Here is a 22091-nt window from a genome sequence, read left to right as displayed (position 1 = left end):
GTTAATAAGGACAGTCTTTGTCTTGAAGGAACACCAAGTCATTATTTTGATGTACTATTTTACGCTATTCAATAGGATCTGTTATATATAGTACTGAATTTTAATAGGACTGGCTCAAAAAGCAAAAAGTACCTCTGTTTTGAAAGTTTATTTTACCTTACAGACTAGTTGACAACATATGGTCCAAAGACCAAGTCCAACGCACCCTCTGTTTTTGTAAATAAATTTTACTGGAACATATCCTCAACTCATTTGTTTACACATCATCTCTAGCTCCAATGGCAGAGTTGAGACATTGCAACAGAAACCTATATGTCTCATAAAGACGAATAATATTTACTATCTTCTCCTTTACAAAAAAAGTTTGCCAATACCAATTACAGGCAATATACCAACAGAGAATTGCTGTTAAAAAATCTAGCTTTCATGGAGATTTGGAAATACAGCTTGTTAAAGACACTTTTATTCCTGAAAACCAGTATTTTTTTTTTTTTTACAGGATAGTGAGTGTTTATAAAGAGACATTTTATTTTTCCACTTAGAATTTGTAAAAATCATCATTCCTCTACATACTATTCATTGAAATCAAACAGCTAAAAGAACGTGCAGTTTGGGCTGACAGGGCAGCAGGGGCTGCCATCCTCTGTTTACTCACATGGCACAGGGGGCAACTCCATCTCCTTGAGACACACAGGGTTCTTTTTCCTCAAGTTCTGGACACTCCTTCTCGCTGCCAATAGGAAACTGCCTGATGAGCCGTGTCCTCACACGGGTGCCCTTAGGGGATGTCATGTCGTGGCATGTTTTGGAGCAGGGGCTCCACTCAGACCACTCCGACACCTGGCACTCTTTGGTGATCACACAGGCCTGGAAGGTCATTGGCAGCTTCTCTTGCTGGCAAAAGCTGCAAAAGAGCATCAACATTCTCAGAACAGACTCACAGGCAGGCATGAACTTTGTCTTCTACACTCCAGCGTGAAATCAGCTTGGCCATTTTTATTTTCACTTGAAGGTGCAATTCCAATTTCATTGAAAATATGTCAACATTTACGACATGTAAAAGCTGTTAGACTCAAAGCTAACATTTGCATTGCCTCCTATTTTGTTAAGAGCTGTTAAACCATTCACAGGAAACAGAAAATAAAAGGATTAAGCAAAATTAGCTGAAACGAAATTTACCATATTGTTCATTTTACTCATTCCAGATTTGTTTTAATTTAGAAAACAAGGAACAAAGAACCGTTAACATATGATAATTTCCATTCTGTTTAGTGGTTTAAATAAACGTGCCTGGCTAACTAATACATTATTTTGAATAGAAAAAGTAATTTACACTTAAGATTATGTTTAATGTCATTTGAAACTAAAGCTGTCAATTAGAATTATAATGTATGCTTATTCAAATACATCAACTTTTCCAGTTCACACTTTAATGCAAAGTATATGAGTATACTAAATACATCATAAGCATTAGAAATATAAATTTATTCATAGCTATATTATTGTAGAAATATCCTTTGAGTAGATCTCTAATATTTATTCATCAGTTAACATAAATTATTTATGTTCAAATTCTTATCTATCTAGTCTCCCTTGAATTACAGGGATGTTGAATTCCAAACTGTAGTGTCCACATATGAAGATGAAGATGATGTTATGAATGCCAACAACGTATGCACTTTGTGAGGTTTTCCTGGAACTGGATGGCCTTGTGTTGAGTCTTCGCTGAACTCTTGTTCATTCTCAGTAACTAGTAGCTCATGTTGATAAGACACAGGCAGCCTGTTGCCACAATAGAGCATCTGTTCCAATGGGAGAATGTACGGATAATTCTGTCTCATCATTCAGGTGCTATATTTAACTATGGTAATCAACCATACAGAGAGGCAGGCCGTTTTTAATGTAACAACTCACATTCAATCTTCTTAATTCTAGTGGCATGTGTACAAAAACTGCATTCCTAGGAGACAATTAGAGCTCAAAACGTCAAAGTCAATTTGTCTGTGCTGAGAAGTCTGGGCAGCAGAATCATTTGAGAGTGGCAGTAGAAGGGCCCTGTGAGTCACTTCTGTTTTTCTCCTAACAACAGAGAAGACCAAAATTCCCATTTTTATTCAAAAGTCATGTATTGAGTATTAATGATGCATCAGGTATAACACTAACATTAGAGCAAAGCTTTCTCTGTGATGAGCAAATTTTCATTCTACCTTACGAGTTTTTTCAGGAAAATCAGGCAAAATAATGATCAAACGACGACCTCTTTAACTCCTTTCTTAGAAAATCCTCCAGGTTTAATTTCCTCTTAGATACATTTCTAATCCTTCATGAGATTTTCATATACATATACACATATATTATCCTCTACGTACAGCTTAGTAAGTTCATTTTCTATATAACCCCTTTTAACCTTTTGTGGACAATCTGACCGTCGGTTAACTCCCTCCAGTTACAATCACCTGGTAACCTGATGAAAGCCAGAATACCAGCTCTGTTAGTAGATAATATTATTTGTGATAAAAATGACCACTTTGGATAAATTCCATTTACACTAGAGAAACTAAAACTACCCGGCAGGCAGTCACAGCTTTGGGCTTCCCTAAATGTGGCAGCTCTTGGGACAGGGTTTGTTTTTTGTGGGACCTTGCAGGCTATGACAATGGGATCACTTCAAGAGATAACAGCTCCTGCGGGGCATGAGACTTTTAAGCCAAGACAGTTCTTGGACCTGCCTGATGTAGAACTATCTTCTTCCACCTGAGTTGTGCTACCTGGATTTCTAGGAGAATTCCCACCAGATGAGGAATGACTGTTGCTACAATGAAGATAAGGTCTATATCCTTCAAAGCCAACTGATGACAAATGTGGCCTATGATAGTCTTGTGAGTCTTGTGTATCCGAAAGTTTGTACAGCCAAATTTAAAACTTAATTCACATTACCTCATTTAATACTCCCAATAATTATTCGTATGGGTACCATTATTATTTCCATTTTATAGGGAAGGAGTCTCTGAAAGGTTAGGGAATGTGTTCAAGATCATATAGCTAGTAAGCAGTGGACTGGAATTTGAACTTGAATTTTCTAAAATCAGAGTCCATTTTCTTAACCACTCTGCCCTACTTCTCATAGTTTGAAATGACTATAAATCTCAGTTTGTTAGAGCAACTGCTTTAGTTGAGGCCAATGCCGAAGTTCCTAGAACACTGTAAATCAACTAGCATTACTATTTCACAGCCCTAAGATTTGTACCATGCTAGCTAGCACTTTGCAAATGTGCCATTTGTCCTAAGGGGGACAGAATAATTATGGAAAAGCCAAAACAAATACATTTTCCTGATACATGTAACAATTTTAGTACAGGTCCTACATATGAGCAACTAGCAGCATAAACACAAGAATAGTATGAGTCATATGATTATGTAGTTTTTTAACATATATGACATATATAACATGTCTATATATTTGTCTATCTACAATTTGTCTTTCCTTTAATTTTCCAATATCCAAAATCATTATTTCAACACATGCATATTAAATAACTCTACATATTGGGCTTCAGAAATACTAAGACACGATTAAAGTAATTAATTTGGAAGCATAAAACTCTGCTTGGGGAGGCACAGAAGCTTGTAGGAAGTAGTGGGTTACTACGGTGAATTTTCAACAATATATTAGAATTTGTCAGATTGAGATGATGGTAATTCATGCAGAAATTTATGAAATAAAATTGTCTTCTGTTTGTTTGTTAGTGGGTGGAGGAAATAAAGATGTTTTCCTTGGCCTCAATGTAAGTTTTTGTTGAGCACTGGAACTGAGAGTGGAATTGAAGCCCAGGTCGGATCACAGGCAGTTATGCAGATCTAAAAAAGCACTTTCTTTGGATGAGAGAACCACTGAAATGTTTGGAGCAAAAAAGACATGATATTTGTATTTTATGTAGATTCTGATGATAGGGTGGAGGATGGAATATTAGGGTACAGGATTAGAAGTAGAGAGACTATGATGATGATAACATCAATATTTATAATAAACATAGACTGAGGGCTTACTATGTGCCAGACATTGGTCAAGCTGAGTGTGGTATGATCATGAACATGAGATTAACTTTCACTGAATTGTCTACTGTGAGTCACATACTGGGTTGAGTTCTACCTAGAATATCTCATGTAATTCTGAAAACTATTCTGTGAGGTAGAGTTGTACTTTTTTTTTCAAGATAAGGAAATGGAATCCAAATGTCTCACCCAAGACTAGAGAGAAGAACTAAGTAGATCTTTCTGCTTACGAGGCTTATGAAAGTGCCAACAAAGGCAATGGCAATAGAAACGAAAGGAGTTACAAACTATAAAAAGGAGAGCCAGAAACCATGCAACCTGATGCGTAGTTGAAGGGGTTAAAAGAGAGGAAGGAGTCATTAAATAACTTGGGAGTTTATAGCTTTGGTGATCTGGTGAGCACTACTGCAATTCTTTGAAAAGGAGAACATGCAATAAGCAGCAAGTTTCTGGTAGTTGATAAAAGAGTTCAACATTCAACACTGAGGACTGATATGGATACATCCAGCACATCTCCAACACACAGAAACATCTAGTAGGCAGATCAAAAAGCAAGGATCAGGATTTGGTTGAAATTTCTGGATGCATACTTTAAAAAAATTTATTTATTTATTTATTTAATTTTATTTTTTAAGGAGGGATTTATTATTTACCTTTAATAGAGGTACTGGGGATTAAATCCAGGACTCTTGTGCATACTAGGCATGCACTCTACCACTGAGCTATAGCTCCCTCGCTGGCTGCGCACTATTAAAAATCATGAGCACATCAGAGTTCAAAGCCAAGGCCAGAGGAGTAGCTGAGAGCTCACACACTGGGGCTCATTTTAGGCCTCCATAACTCACTCATGGCCTTATAGTGGACTTTGGTAGGCCTACAAGCACTCTGATGCTTGTTAATGTCATTTTGTGATTGTTAGTGAGACTAAATAGGGTCACCAAATCATCTGTGTGTACCAAATTATTCAGCTATTATTCTCTCATTCTGGCCATGCAAATAGTTGACATAGTTGATACAGAGCTTAGGGGATCTATACATTTTGGTTCATTATGGTTTTCATGAGAACATGCCCCTCTGGGAAGTCAAAGGCGTGGGGTGTGCTTCTGCAAGGGCAGCCTGGTAGAAGATGTGATGGTCACTGTAACAGTTTCCTTATCATTCACATGGTATAGTCAGAACAGCCCAGGCAGCCAGGACTGGACAGAACAAAAACTTGGCTTTGAGACAAAAGCAGTTGTTACTTAATTACCATTTAGCAGATAGACAGTAACAAGGCTGAAAAAAAATGAAAAAGTAGAGGGCAAAGTTTACTATTTCTCTTTAAAAAGATTTCATTCAGAGATGACAGAGCACAGATATTCCTGACAGTTACTTTTAAACTCCGATTACCCAGTATATTTAACATTTTTTTTGTCAGGTCGAGGATAAAACTGAGAAACTGTTTACTTTTTTTTATTATTCAAGTTAAAAAAATAAAAGTAAAATGCCATTTCAAATTTTTTCCCCTAAAATTATTTCTGTAGCCCACTCAGTAATCATAGCACCTGTCAAATATACCTTCTTAACCTCCTAAAATACCATTATCAGCATTTAGCTTCTTAAATAGAAACTTTCCAAGACGCTCATTTTCTCAAGGTCAAATCCTAACTTTCCTCCCTGGTAATCAAAGCTTTCTATAATCCATCACTGCTTCTGCTGCCCTCTCTCTGGTCGGCAGGGAGCCAAAATTAACTTGCAGTCCTCCTCCCTAGTAGCCCGCAATTCTGCCCACTCTTCTCACTGTCTCCAGATAACATTGGCCCAGCTCTCTCTACCCACTTCTGTCTGCACTAGTTGCCATTTGGAATTCCATTTCCTATCTCCCATTTTCTGTGTCTCACAGAAGCGAACTCTCTCAGCATCTAGGTGGTATGGCTGGAGCTCAGGGAAAGTCTGCATATGTGGTCTGAACCATCCCTCCCCCAAACAGCACCATGTGACAATTTTTCCATCTCATGGAAAGCAAATAAAAATATAGACTGAAAATACAATGTCGTAAGTTATTGGTAAGAAGTATGTATCCCTTACAAATAGGTAGGCTGAATATCTGCACTGAGGTGGCAAAAAAGAGACACCTCTAAATCCCCTGTTCCAAATCTCTTTGCTTAGGATCAACTTGTTTAATCCTTTTCTTTGTTTCCTTTCCTTTCTCTCTCTCAATATTGATATGGGGGGGGGGGGGGAGCCTTTTCTTTTCGTTCCTAATAAGGTAAGGAAAGAAAAAGGAAGTATGGTAGTTATGGTTGGAAATCACCATGGGCCTACTGTTTCTCTAACTCAGGGAAAGTAATAAAAGTGATCAGTTTGGTTTCTCATCATCTTGCTGAAGCCTGACATCTGTGTTTGGGGCTCTGGAGGTGGAAGTTGTCCTGAAGGCTTAGTCTACTCCAGAGTTTTGCTTCTCAAAGTTTGTGAACAAACACCACTGCAATTAACTGGGAGCTTGTTAGACATGCAGCATCTCAGGCCCCCGGGCTATACTACTGAATCAGAATCAGTATTTTAACATTCCCATGAGATCTGTATGCACACTGAAGTTTGGGGACACCGGTCTAGAGCTAACTCTCTCAACTATTCAAAAAAAAAAAAAAAATCCATGCACTATTTACAGTTGGTAAGTCAATCTTTAATGATACGGTGCTACTTCTTACAGACAATAGAAACTGAGGAGACCACACAAAATGGGACTTATTATCAGATATTAGGTGGTTTACAAAATAACTGGATAGGCTGGAGGAGAAGGTTTCTAGGTCAAGCTTGCAGGACAACCTCCACCCTCAGAATTACATCGCCATTTCTTTGGTCCACATAGCTGCTTTTGTGATTGCAGGAAGCCATGTTTCTGGCACAAACTTCCCTGTGAAATGGGTGTTTCTGCCTCTTCCTACTGATCTCAGTTCAAAAGCCAAGCCAGCACATTGTTGGAATCTAAATCATATCCAGAAACCTGGCTGCAAGGGACTTTGGGAAGTATGCTTTAGTTTTCTGCCCTTGTAGTGCAGGAAATCCCACTAGAGCAGCACTAGTCCAAATGTGGTCCATGGATGGAGGCAACAGATTGTTAGGGGCATGCAGGAATTGAAAGTAAGTACCAAGGCATTTTTACAGCAAGTTGAACTTTGCAACACTCAAGTACATGATCAGTGTACCTAATTCAACAAACAGGGTACAGGCCAGTTTTGTTAATGATGGATTCCACGGTGAGAGGCATAATGGCATGAGCTACATGCTAGACATACACAGTAGGAACATGTTACTGGGTTGGTAGGAAACTGAACAAAAACCAAAATGAAAACCAGCAACCAAAATCTGATCCTTTGCTGCAGATAGCTTGAGAAGCACCATTCTGCCACCAGAGTAGCATGACTGATGAGCCAGTCTGCGGTACCCACCCCCAAACCTAGCTCAGTTCCCAGCTCCTTCCTGAGGCCAGCGGACTATGATGAGCTCACACGAACTTTCAGAAATATAAATCATTGTGGCTCTTAAAAAACATATCTATAAACAACATCCATAGCAATATATCTTTTTTAGTTTCCGTAGAATTAGTCTACAATAAGCACTTATAATATTTTTACTGAATTAAAGGACATGTTTTCTTCCTGTAAAGATGTAACTGAATTCAGTTACAGTATTCATGTTACAGGAGGATTTTTCTATATAAATGGGATTACCTTAAATCTTTTCATAATATTAACAAGCATCTCCAAGTTTTGTGATATGAACAAACACAATGTGGTATTCAGAGTAGATTAAAGTATTCATTTAGTTGATATAAAGCAAAATATATTTGTAGGCTTGTATACTGTTAGGGCAGCACGGTCATAAATTTAATCTGATTGGATAATTTGTCCCAAGAATAAAAGTGGTTGTCCTTATCCTAGCCAGCAAAATAAAAAGGTAATAGAACTTAGACCACATAAAGAATATTATTGTAACTCTATTGACTATTTGAGAAAAAATGATGTTTTTTGAGATAGATGCATTTTTTGCATATCCGAGAGGCATCAGTCAATTGACAATCATGTCTGTAGTCCCATTTCTTATACTTACATATAAACAGATTTAATTTTAAAATTATATTCAGAGATTAATCTAAGAATATAATACTCAAATATATATTTTTTCCTACTGATCTACCTTTGTATTTTCAATGAAAAAAACTGAATGGACCAAAAGGACTGACCAGTTTTTCTGAGTCCCCAGTTTGTAACAAGATAGAAATTGACGAATGCTGGGCTTACAGTCAAAAGACCCAAGACATTCCCACACTGCCACTCTTGAGTTTCATGACTGATCGGGTAGTGATTCCTCTGCCCCATAGCTTTTCTATAGGATGAAATTGCATTTTCCTAAAAGACTTCTAAGGTCCCTTTCTTCGAGCAAATTGAACTCTTTTAAGTCTTTAGAACCTAACCAATCTAAATTCTTACTGGCTTATATTTTCTGATTGAATCTTAAAAAAAAATACTTTTCCCACCTTCAACTATATTCAAACAACATTCCTTTTTTACACACAAACTCCAATTTCCTCTAATTTTGTGTTTATTTATCCATTTGAATGAACAGTTTACACATTTTCCAAGCTGATTTTATTCTCTCAGTGTGCCCTTTCCATCACAGAATTCAGCAAGTTATAAGCAATAATTCATATGGAAGCAAAATGCATGCACAGTCAAATTACCTTCCTTATAAAGGCAGAGGTCTTTCCTCTTGCTTTGATATTTGAAGATCTTTTGTCGAGCTGCTGGGAACACTGCCAAATGGTGTCACCTGCCAGCTGGAGTGATCATATGCTCCCTATTAAAGCTGAGGGCCATGCTGCTGGTCAGCAGCTGAGTGAGAGGCTATCAGCGCTGCACGTATTTAGTAATGGGATAAACTGCTCCAGCAGTGAGGCCTCCCTGGAAGGGCCGGGACATACATTTTCTATCCTTTCCCACAGCGAATGCTTGCATGCAGCTGCTTCCTTTTGCACCCATGCTGTTCTAGGCGGCAAACCGTAGTGAAGATTCATGGCACGATCCCAAGGCCACCCCAAGTGAAAACTGCAGATAACTTTATGAGACAAGGTGAAAATTACCTACCATGCTCCTAAAATGGTGTTACGTGGCATAATTGATTGGGGCCATTCTTTTCATTAAAGGCATTCTTCAGCATTAAGGAGTTTTTGCCTCTGTTTTCAAAACACTAACTAAAGAAGGAAAACATAGCCACAGGGATACTTTAGATTATTTTGGATTCTGCACCCAACTTCAAATGTGTGTGTGGAGGGAGTGGGTCCCAGCATCAACAAGCAACTCGGATACCTGCTGGGTGTCCGAGAAGTCAACTTAATTCTGATACTATCTACAAAGAGGTAGTGTCAGATTGCAAAGACTAAGGGTTCGGTCCTACAAGACTGCCCCTACCCTCCCACTTCAGATGCCAGTCACAGGTCCAGGTTATTTCCTGTACTTCTCACTGACTGGCTATAAGCCACAGGTTCCCAAGACCTTCTCCTCAGGTCTGATTAATTTGCTAGAGCAGCTCACAGAACTCAGAGTAAAACTATTTTACTTACCAGATTAGCACCTTATTATAAAAGGGTGTAATTCAGGAACAGGCAGACAGAAGAGATGCTCCGGGCAAGGTAAGGGGAAGGATGTGGAGCTTCCATAGCCTCCCCAAGGCTCATCGCTATCCTAGCACCTCCACTTGTTCACCAACTCGGGAACTCTCCAAATCCAGTCCTTTTGGGTTGTTATGGAGTCATGATTGGTTAAATCACTGGCCAATGGTGACTGGTTCAACCTCAAGCCCCTCTTGAGGCTTGGGGGTTGGAACTTAGTTCCAACCCTTTAATCACACAGTTCACTACACTGACAAACAGCCCCATCCTTAGGTGCTTTCCAAAAGTCACCATTAATATTACATAACAAAGGACACATTTATCACTCTCAACACTGAGGAAATCCCAAGGGTTTGGAGAACGGTGAGCCAGAAACCATGGATGGATACCAAATATATACAAGAAATATATTTTGGTCATCCAAATGATCAAATATATATATTCCTTATAAATCACTATATCATGTATCAGTTACTTAAAACGAGATTTATCAAGTATCAATTCAAGCACTGATTGTTGTAACTTTTATGAAAAATGAAAGTGAGAGAAAATTAGCCCAATATATTCAAGTTAAGGGATAGAAGTTAAAGGCAACAAAGCTTTGGGATATTGACAATGATTGGAAATTCTTTTCTATATAGACAATAGATTCCACTAACATTCACCTGACCAGGCCAATCCCCATTGCTTTGATAACCTGAAGGTCCCAGTGATTACTGAAAATGGTATAAAACCCAACATAAAATGTAATTCATAATTCATAAAAATGTAAGAAAAATGATTTTCGATTATTCTAAAACAATATCACTTTTCCTCTGCTGATCACCATCTCTAGGATACCTCTCTCGTCTTTTTCTTGTTTCTCTGAATTTTCACTCTCTTAGATGAACATCCATAGCCATGTTCAACTAAAATAATGATGGACATATTCCTATTTACCTCAAATACAACGACTCTCAAACTGAATTCAACATCTTCCCCTCAAATTGACTTGCTGAGTATCTTTCCCAGTCCTCCTGACTCTTCATTGTCCCATGACGGGAGTAGGAGGAGAAACTGCCATTTCCCTTTAATCTGCCCCTGTATACAAAGCCCCGCATTGCCCTGTCAGAATGACCTGACAAATTTACATTAACCCAATTTAGCATCTGCTCAAGAACCCACAATGGCAGGTTCAGAGTCCACTTGGTCCAGCTAGAACCCTTCCTCCTGACTTTCCAGGTCCTCACAAGGTCCCTATCAGCTTCTCACAAATGTGGAAACACAGCACACCGACCATATTACTTTACTTCTTTATGGCCCCTGTTCTCTCCTGTTCCCTCAGGCTATCTTAACCTTTAAAAGACTTGCTCAAGCCCTTGATATTTTTACTGAATATTGAATTTAACAGGGGGAAATTTAAATATTAATTCAGATTAGCAAACCACATACCCAGAATTGAGGAGACTTCCTTTAATAGGAATCCTGGTCACAAAGTGATAGGGCTGGTCCCTGAAATGAGTGGATCATCAGTATTGACAAAGAGGGGTTTATATCAGGCAAAACTTAAATGAAGGCAGAAATTCTGCTTCACCCAGGGAAGGATTCCTAAATGTTACTGCTTGTCAATTGGTAAAGAGCTGCCTAAAAAGAGACCAGATCTGGAAGAACTCAAGCAGGCTCCAGGTGAACACCCCTCAGGACAGGGCAGTGTGGCCTTAGGGAGGGAAGCTAAAGGGACTTGAGTGGGAGGTACTCCTGGATTCTCACCCCTACTTCATGCAGAGAAACTTGTTTTATCTTTTTTTCCCACTAATAGTGAGGGCTAAAGTTTAATTTTAATTAATTTTCTTCCCTTTTTAACCAGTGGCAGAAAAGAAAGAGAACTGGCCTGGAGACAATGAAAAGTCCTGCATTATTGTCCTTTCTCTGTAACATGATCTCCAGCAAATGACTGATACTCTCGGAGTCTCTAAATTAGGGACAGCAGGATTTGGGTTTTCTGCTTCATAGCATAGCTGTGAGAATTGTGTGAGTAACTGATAAGAAAACTACCCGAAAATGGTTAATTCCTACAAATGTTAGGTATGAAGGTGATGGCAAAGGTGAGATGGACACATGTAAATAGCTGAACTTTCAGTACTAACTCTCTTCTCTGGAAGTTACATAAATTCTCACCCACCCTAAAACTGTTATGTCCTCTGACACTGAAGAGACACGTGATTACTGACTATCTCTTGTTCATCTCTAATTTCTGCATATGTGATGCTATTTTCTCCCCTACTGGACTTCATTCTTCCTCAAATATTATAGCCTTATCTTATTTATTCATTTGTTTATTTTGCCTCAATACTGAGCAAGGAATAGACAACATATACTCAATTTATAAACTACATGATGGAGACCAGCGAGCAAGAGAAAAATCATTGCTAAGGCAGCAAGTGAAGGTAGTGAAGGGTATTTTATATGTGATAAAACTTGAGAAGACACTTTAAATTGGAAAATATAAAGACTTCTTGAGAAAATAGTACTTTAAAATCTCCTACCCACTACTCAAAAACTCCTTAATACATTCTTGAAATATGCAGTCTGTGGGATGACGAACACAGTTTGCTTAGTTCTTTCTACACTGAGAAAAATGGGAAAGCTAAATCTTTTAAAAGAAGATAATTCTGTTCACCACTCCATAACACATTCTTCAAAAGGCTCAGGTTAGAAACCAAGATATTCAGAAATAGAACTTAAAAATCAACATCTTCAGATAAATTGCAGTAAAGAGGAAAAATGAAAAGTCATTACAACTATATGAGAATTCCTGCTAGAATATTTGTTCAACTTAATGGAAAAGTACCTATTATTGGCTATATTTTTATCTCGTTTTTTCACTATGTTCCAACATATGTACCTTGTAATCTCACAGTTATTTCTCTTTAATGGGAGAAAGTTCTTTTGTCAAATTAGAGTTACATGGAAGAGGATGCTTAAGGGAGATTAATAAAAAGGAGACAGTACATTGTTTAAATACCTGTTTGATATGTTCTAAGACATAAAGGGTTTGAGTTAAAACTGAAGTCTGATCTGGACTCTAATGACCACAAAATGTGAAAGAGCCTCATCTTTCAACTTGACTTGTACGTATCTGTCAAAACTATGAGAGTTTGGAAAAATACTTTTCAGTTAAAGTACAGTTTTCTGTCATTCCAAGTCTATTTCAAGTGTTAGGGAAGATCTAACTAAATCAATATTTAATGAGCAATAAAAGAAATAATTCAATTTTTATTTTAGAAGACAAAGGCAATGCATTAACTATGCAGATGGCATTTTTAAATATATAGATTTTAACTCAGGGAAGGAGGATTGATTACAATGTTATTTTATCATACTACATATTCTATGATAACTGATAAATAAGGCTTTTCTTCAGAGTATACTAATTTTAATATTAATGGATAACTGTACTCAGGCAGAAGACTTATTATATTACTTTTGAAAATAATTACTGTACATTAAATGTTTATAAAGTAATAAATATTAATGATCAATTTCATTCATATTCATAACGACCATATTATTGATTAAATGGTTTGCTAGGCATTAAATTGCATTATTTGCTCAGAAAAGTTATGATGCAGACTGTACTTTTAATCAAATCTAATAAACTGATTGGTTTAATAATATTGTAACATTATTTACTGGGCTTTAAACTTCCTGAATCAAAGTAATATATAAAAACACAGAAGGGTGTTGAAGGTGGTAGGTTAATTCAGTATGTACTGCTATGATTAGCCTTAAGTATCATAAAAATATCATAAAGCATTTTTTCACTTGATAAGAACCCAAGATAATACCCCCAACTAACTCAATTTTACAGATAAGGTAACGGCAACCTGGAAATGTTAAACAATTTGTCAAATTCATAGAATTGCTGCTACTGGCCCTCTAGCGTCATCTTAGAGTCTGGTGAGAAGACTGAGTCCTTCATGACAGCACCCCAGCCCCAAGATAACACGTCTGAACTGCTTAGAGAAAGGTACCAGGTTCTCGCTGCTGGGGTTCCATGTCCTTCCAGGTGGTTCTACTCAACAGCACCCAAGATGACCCCATGCTCCTCTTCCTCTCCATAGCATGGTCTTCTTGGGGTCTGCAGGAAGCAGCCTTTGCCACGATCGCCTCTGAGAGCACAGGGCCTCCACTGCTGCCGTCCCAGGGCACAGCAGTGCTCTCCTGGCACCACCACCCTAAAGTCATCAATCACCCCCATCTAACTAGATTCCCAACCCTAGGTAATAGAGAGGTCCCAAGGAAAGACGCCTCACTAGGTATGAGGTGAAGAGAACAGCAGTCTTTATGTAAGAAATCACTTTACAAAACCTTCTTGTGCAACACTTTACTTTTTTTTTCTATTCTTGAAGTGGGCATGAGAATCAAAATCTACCCAACAAGAATCCAGATATTTATTTTTGAATCACATAGGTGTTTCCTAGAGACACACTGCATATTTGCAAAAATAAACATCCTTAAACAGATGCATTTATTTAAATGTATGTATGCAATGCAGCAGTTGGAAAAGTACCAGCAGTGACTTCACCGGGTCATACATTTTAATAGTGCATTTTGACAGTATTACCAGATCATCAACTTCCAAAATGGCAATCCTCACTTATAGTCTGATCAGCAGTGTATGAGTTCCATTTAATCATATCTGAGCCAAAACTTGGTATTATCAAACTTTTCTATACAGTTTTTAAAACCGGAAGGGCAATAAGTGGTTAACTCTTAGTTGTCTTACTTTTTCTTTCTCTGATTATTAGCGAGGATGAACAACTCCGCATAAACCAACTGGCCTTTTGTATTTCCACTGTGCTCTCACGTGGTAAGGAGAACAGAACATTTTCAGTATTACCTTAGGCTGCAACAACTCAGTGCCAGTTTATTATGCAGGGATTCTGCTCATACCATCATCCCACAGGACATCTATATAGATGACAGTATGCCAATAAAATCTTGTCATCAGAGATTAGCAAGTACCCTAGAGTCTCTGGTAAAACATTTGGGTGTGAGAAGTGGGACACAGATGTGAAAAAAGTTCAAGAAGTCCCACCACAGTGAAGTTTCTAGGTGTCCAACAATCTTGGGCACATGACATCTAAACTAAAAGGCAAATCTTTGGATAACAGAGGAAACACATAACATTTAGCTCTTTTCAGCTGACTGATTTACTAAGTAAACTAAGTTAACTGGCAGCTTTGAGTGAGGCCCAGAGCAAAGCAAGCAAGCAGATAAAGCACTTCTAGCTCATTCAGTCTTTTAAGCCAGCTGCTCAAACCCAGCTGCTATGGCTCAGAAGAAGCAATAGTCCTGGAATAATCACAAAAGAAGATCTCAGAGTTTTGTGCAAAGTCATGCTCTTCGTTTATATTTGAACCCCAACCCCCACGATGTCAATTTCTTTCTTCAGTCACTTCAGTGCCTGTTCATGAAAAAGGTGGACAGCTGACAAGGATGAAGGTTTTGTGTGGGCTCAAAACTTGCACTTTCCGTCACCAAAAATAAGTGACACCACTGTTCTGAATGTCTATCCTGCCAGCAGCAGTGGACAGCCCTGAGCCTTGGTACAGCATCATACTCTACGAGAACAATCCTGTGATCGGCTGTAGATTGAGTCTTTGATCCCAGAAGGAGGGTGCAGTTTGCTCTCACAGGAACAGACAATTTTTTTGGCTATGAATTTGCCTTCCTTCTTCACCATACTTCTGCCAGCACTGCCATCTAGAGCCTTATTCAATGCCTTATTCAATCATGGCATCCTACTGCTTTTAAACAGTGAACTTATTTTATAGCAAACAAATCAAAGCAAAGAAATGACCGTGATGGAATCCACTGGTCTTAACACATATCCCCATCATCCAGAAGTGACTGGCCCTATGGAAAGACAGAATGGTCAAAAGAAGTTTCAATTAAGATACCATCTTTGAAATGGTAGTTGGTGAAGTTGGGATGCTTTACCTAAACCAGTAGGAAAATATTTGGTGCTATTTTTTCCAGAGCCAATATATGTATTTCTGGGAACCAATGGGTAGAAAAAGGAGTTACAGCTAATGATCCACTTGAAAAAAATTTGGTTTGCATGACTTTGGACATCCTGCTATAGAGATTTTAGCTTCCAAATGATGAATGCTTCCACTAGGAGACTATTTCTAGTGATTTGGAAGCTGAAGCAAACAACAGGCCGCTTTTGGTTCTTCATGCCACTAAGTCAATTAGCAAAAGAAGGGAAGGGTCACTCAGTAAGCTGTGGTGAATGGTCCTGTGAACATCACAGGCAAATAGAGATGCTGCTTGAGAATGGGGGTGCCTCCTGGTACTGCCATGTCTAGTGTTAAGAAGGCAGATCTACCACAATCTCAAATCAATAGGGCATTCAAGTTTTGGGTCACTCCACTGAATAGCTACAATTATAGCTGAAGGCAAAAGGAAAATTGAATACACGCCGAAAGAACTAAGTTACATATCACAGCTATGGACTTGTAACCAATTGCAGAAACTAGAATTGTGCTAATATTTCTTTCTGACTCTATTATGCATATATGTATTTATCTATATTAATCACATTAATATTCCCTCCCTATTGTCCTTTCTATTTTATATAAGGGATGCTGGCGATGGATAATCTTGTAATTTATCGAAACTTTGGACTGTAGCTGATTTAGAGAAATAAATATCACAAAAGATAAAATTTAGTGACTAATTAGACTTTAGAGAGCAGAGAAACATACCCTCCTTTGTAAAAGAACTAGTTCAATTTCAAAAGCATGTTGTTATTACTGATATTTGAAATATAAGAATGAACCCAAAGTATTGTAACTATTGAGTATCCATAAAAAGGGGACGACCGACCACGGCAAATCTCAGACTGTCTTACTTCCCTCTACTCCAATCTCCTTGGAGCATGTGTTCCTATACATTAGAGACTGTAAAGACGAAGACCACGTATCTGCCTCCTTTGTAGCTTGGGTTGTACACATGACCTAAGATTTCAGAAAGTAAATGCCACTGGAGGCAACGTGGGAAGGTTATGAAGATAACTTATGGAAAATGATCATCTTGAGATGAAGGTAAGTAGTCACAGTGATACGTGGTTATCTGTCACCAGCTAGAGTGCAGCTTCCAGCTTTTGAGATGCTGAGTAATGAGCGGTGAGGAAGGCACGAGACCTTGGCCAGAGCTCTCCCCTCGTGGAACTGGGTAATTCTCCCAGCTGTACATCTTCTGCTTATGTGGCATCCAAGCTTGTTTCCCTGGGTCTCCCCGAAATTCTGCACTCTGCCTATTCCCAATATGGGTAAACTCTTTTCTGCTATTAAACTAGTTGCTGTGGACCCTGCTATTTGCAGATAAGACAACTGGCCAGCATACTAGTTTTCTAATAAATTCACTTAAGCCTGTAATTACTGCTTTGGCCAAATACTGAGCTGTATATTTTCAAATATAATGTACTCATTTCCTATTATTTACAAGTGGCTTTCCATGTTTTAGCTTTTAGCTTCATCCCCTCGTTAGCCCGAGAGTATCTATTTTTCTGTTGGCTCTCTTTCAGTTACCAGTTCCTAACTGCAATGTGCAATTATAGTAAATGTAGTCTGTCTGAAATAAGTAGAACATTGATTTAATCCAGATTTGTCTGGTCTCACAGTGTATTTTATCTACCACATTATATAATTTTGACCTCTGTGATTTCCTCCATTATTTTAATTACTTTAATGGAGGAAATCATCCATAAATTAGATAATATTTATTTGTTTTCTACTATTTTCCTCCATTATTCAACATTTAAAAAACAGCTCACTAGTATTCATTTTGTTGTACTATGTACAGTAAGGTTTTAAATTTATTCCCAAAAATGATTTTGTGTCACGAAATGCTTGTACATTACTAATGTCACAGTACTATTTATTGAATAAATTTTCCTTAATCCATTGATTCGTGAAACATCCTTTGTTATAAACACAAATTTTAAACAGACAAAACCTTTGAATCCCTTACTTATTACACGCATCTCTGCACTAGCATAGGCACATCTGCAACATCATTACTAGTCTCAGTAACTTCTGACACATTTGCTACTCCTTCCTTCAGGAAGTTGTCACAGTTCTTAATTTCTCAGCTTTTAGGAGGAAAATGCAACATCACAGAACATACCTGGCATTAGTTCAGAGTGGTGTTCTGATTTCATCTCCCTCTTCCCACTAAGTTGGACACAAAAATTTTTATCATTTTATAGCTTTGATTAGATGTTAAGAAGACATACGTGGGAATACTGGTAACAGATTAAAGTGCATGCCTTGTAATAACAATGTGGTCTGACAATTTTGATCCAAGGCTATCTAGAGAGGCAGAAATAAATTTTTGGAGGACACTGCTTTATCTTATCCAAGAATGATGTAAAATTTAAGAAGAGCCAAAGTTGAAATTCAGCCTTTTCTCAATTTTTCCCACACATTAAAAGGAGTCCAGAAAATGGGTTTCCCAGTAGTAGTGAATACACTGCTGTGTTCTCTTATTCACTTAAATCTCAGAAAGTGGCGCACTGTTAAATTCTTTCAGTCTTCCCTCTTGGGCCATTCCCTCCTCAGCTCTCCCCAGGGTCTTGTTTTAGCACAGCCCACAGTGCCTTGAAAAGTCTAGTTCTTCTGTTGCTCTAATTACTTTTCCCAAGAGAACACACCCTTGCAAATTTTTTTCTTTTTCTCCTAAGATTTGAGAAGAGGCAAAGGGGAAAATAGTAAAAAAGAGCAGAAGAATGTCGTAAATTTTCACAGACTGATTTTTAGTCTCTGACACAATCATTCATTTAAATATTTTTTAAGGCAATTATCTTATTCTTCAAGGAAACTCAGGAAAAAAATTGCTGAATAACAAGCAGTATTTTTAGAATCTAACAGTGATGGTGTATCAGTGCTTTGCAAAATAACTGCAAGCAGTTCAAGCAGATACATCTAAGACATTCTATGAACCCAAGATATCCTTTAGCCAAAAAAACTTTCTATCTGATCCACTGTGTTTTGATCCCTCTTGTATTGCCTTATAGAACTACTGTGTAAACTTGTGCTCCAAAATTCACCAGCAGCTGACATAGGAATCTGGTGTATATACACACAACACATGCACACAGACACATTTTAAATAAGAATCATGTTCCATTTTTTTCCCCTGTTAGCTGCCCAGGTAAATCAATCTAACTTCTGTTTCCAATTGCTATAACTAACCTCCAAATGGAATTAAAACTTCAAATATCATCACCTTTCCCCTCCTCTTTCACTCATTGAATTTACGTATGTATATATGTATGTATCATTCATTCACTTTGCTTTATTATTGTAAATCACCACCAAAATCCTTACCGAAAGTAGACAGACTATAACTACAATTATTTAAATGCTAACAGAGACCTGAAATTAATAAATCTCTTAACACTTGCAAGGTTGACAAATGACACTAATAGTTCACACTATTTAGCATCGTATTTATCACAGATTATCAATTATCACCAATTCCTTTGTCATTACATTAAACTTACCTTTTGTTAGATGCTAACGTCTGTTCTAATTAGGAAGTGAACTGGGATAATGGTAGATTAACACAATGTTTTGTTTCAACACTTAACTGCCCTTTTAAAAATAATAGGCTATCTAAGATCAAGTTAATTGAAAACTGCCATTATCGTGAGTCTCTGATTCCTAAATCAGAGAGGTAAAACATGTATTACTGTATTTGAAGACCACAGGTCTCACTGCCAGCTCTGGCCTCCAGTGGGAATTAACGAAACATGAACTCTAACTAGTAACACTGTGCACTTCCTTAGACAGGATCTTCGTAGACTCTGTAACACAGTCAAAGTTATCAGGCTTCTCATCTCTAATTATTTTTATGATAGATTAATTCTAATTTAAAGCAAAGAATAAATGTAAGGTTTTCTATTTGCAGAACTTCTGAAGATAAAAGAGAACTCAAATACTGTTATTATTAGTTAATGCCCTGATTTAGATCACATATTTTCTTCTTCTGTACTAATAATTAAAAATAATTATTTCAGTGAACTTAAATACATCCCTGAGGGAACAGATTTTTACTGATTATTGTCATAGTTGAAACTGCTTTGTTACCCAAGTAAACTATCATGCAAATGAAATAATTTACATAAACACTGGAAAAGACAAGAGGGAAATTCCTTTTAATATTACCATTATATACTATGAGTGAGAGAGCCCAGAATCCTAAACACTAGACCACCAGGGAGCTATACTATGAAAACTCAAGAGACTCTAATAAAATATTTTTGGAATTAAAAAGACAGTTGGCACTGTGGATAGACATAAGTTAAACACATAAAAATCAATAGCTTTACCCTTATAATAAGCACCTACACATGGAAATGTTTAAAAAGTTCTATTTATACTAGCAAGAAAAAAAATCACCTATAAAATATTTAGGAATAAAGACAGCCAGGAATATCTAGAATTGATATAAAAATTATAACGTATTATTTTAAAACCTGAGACAAAACAAGAGTGGAAAAAGTAGAAAACTATAATACAGCTTTGATGGTAGTTCATAATTACTTTCAAATATAAATTATCCCAGTTAAAAATCACAACATGGTTTGTCCTATAATTAGACATAAAGATCTCAGTGTTAGAATAGCTAGAAAACCATGAAAAAGAAGAGTAGGAAGGAGAGCACTTGTCATTGCAAATATAGCAAAATACACTCTACATTCCCTACAGAAAAACCTACATGGTATTCCACAGGCAGAGACAAACAGATCAGTCATATAGCATAGAGAATCTAGAATCAGGTTCTGAAAATTCTGAGGTATTGACAGTCGAAATAAATGAGGAAGACAGAATCTTTTTAAGTGATGCCAGCAAAGCCAGATATCCAAAGGACAGAAAATAGTGAAGGCCCCACTTACACATAGACAAAATAAAATTCAGAGAGAAAAGATGTAAATTTAAAATGAAAACAATACAAGTCTTACAAGAAAACCCAGGAGACTAAATTTGTTATCTTTGACTAGGAAGGCTATCTTAACCTCAACTGAAAATGCAGAAGCTTTAGAAGAAAAAAAAAATGTATCCGATGTTTTAAAATTTTTAAGTTCTTGCTAGTCAGTAGATTAATGAAAATTAATTGAAAAAATTTAAAAAATACTAAAAAGTCTTAGTGATCATAAAATAACATGAGCTACTAGAAGTTGATAAGAACAACATACATAAAAGAGAAAAATACATATCTTTTGTTTATTATATATACAGATGCGTAGAAGAGGAAACTCAAAAGGCCATGTACAAATGATCAAATGCTCAGGTCTGCTACCCAGAGAAATGAAAATTCACGTAATAATGCTACGTCGTTTGATATGCATAAGACTAGCAATAATCAAGAACTTTGTGTAGAGGAATGAGAGGAGAATGTTTAGAGGTAATGGACATGTAAGATGTTACCACTTTTTCTGGAAAGGATCTAGAAATATCTTTTAAAATAAAAGTTGACCTAGGAATCCTATACCTGGGACTATGCCCTATAGAAATAAAAGTACCAACTGACATGGACATATATATGAGGATATTTATTGCAGGCTGGTTCCTGGCAGTCATAAACCAGAAATAAAGTTAACCCCATCAATAGGGAATTTAAGAATTTAAGAAGGATGGATTAGAGCTATTCTCTCTAAATTGGAAGCGTTTCCATGGGGTTTTATTTGGGCAAAAAAGAGAAGACAGAAAGATGTGTTCAATATAATCCATTTTTTTTAAACGGAGCAAAATAAGTTAGTTGGGCATTTGCATGTATATGTATAATCAATATACGTAGGTTCATATGAATATAGCTTGTTAATGTAACTTACACTCCATGAGGGAATGAGTATGTGCTTGATGTGTTAATACGATGCAAGAAAGGAGTAACAATAAATTTAGTGTGTATCAATCCAATTGGTGTAAAACTGTATGATACACTATAGACACATAATGGGATGTAGAGCCACCAAAATATTAACAGTGCTTATTTCAGGAAGGTTAGATACTAGGTGGCTTTTCCTTTATATTTTAATATATTTTCCTCAGATTAAAGATAATATTATTTATAAAAACATAAAAATAAGTTTATTTCTATTGTGTATGAAGAGTAATAAGAATAAATATTTTTAATAATACATTATGCAATATTTATATATAAGCTGGAGGAAATAAGGCTCGGAAATATAATCAGCAAATAAAAAACAAAAAGAAACTGGTTTTATTTATTGCTACTGAAATATCCTGGATTTTCAAAGCTTTCAGATGTAAATTTTAATGTAATTTTATAATATTGATGACTGCAACAAATGCTTATAAATGATTCAACTATG

The 22091-nt window shown here is 36.9% G+C and overlaps 1 protein-coding gene across 7 annotated transcripts in view; it reads right to left on the bottom strand.

Moving 5' to 3' along the window:
• THSD7A (thrombospondin type 1 domain containing 7A) overlaps positions 1-22091 on the bottom strand; it is a 557221-nt gene that overhangs the window by 173938 nt on the left and 361192 nt on the right. For all 7 annotated transcript variants that reach the window (XM_074367426.1, XM_074367427.1, XM_074367422.1 and 4 more), the window contains one exon: positions 656-904. In XM_074367426.1, the coding sequence (XP_074223527.1) occupies positions 656-904 (249 nt within the window). The remainder of the gene's footprint in view (positions 1-655; positions 905-22091) is intronic.

This window comes from Camelus bactrianus, chromosome 7 (genome assembly GCF_048773025.1).
Source record: "Camelus bactrianus isolate YW-2024 breed Bactrian camel chromosome 7, ASM4877302v1, whole genome shotgun sequence".
Classification (NCBI taxonomy): domain Eukaryota; kingdom Metazoa; phylum Chordata; class Mammalia; order Artiodactyla; family Camelidae; genus Camelus; species Camelus bactrianus.
The sequence above is the reverse complement of the archived record's forward strand: the minus strand, read 5'-3'. Positions and strand labels throughout refer to the sequence as shown.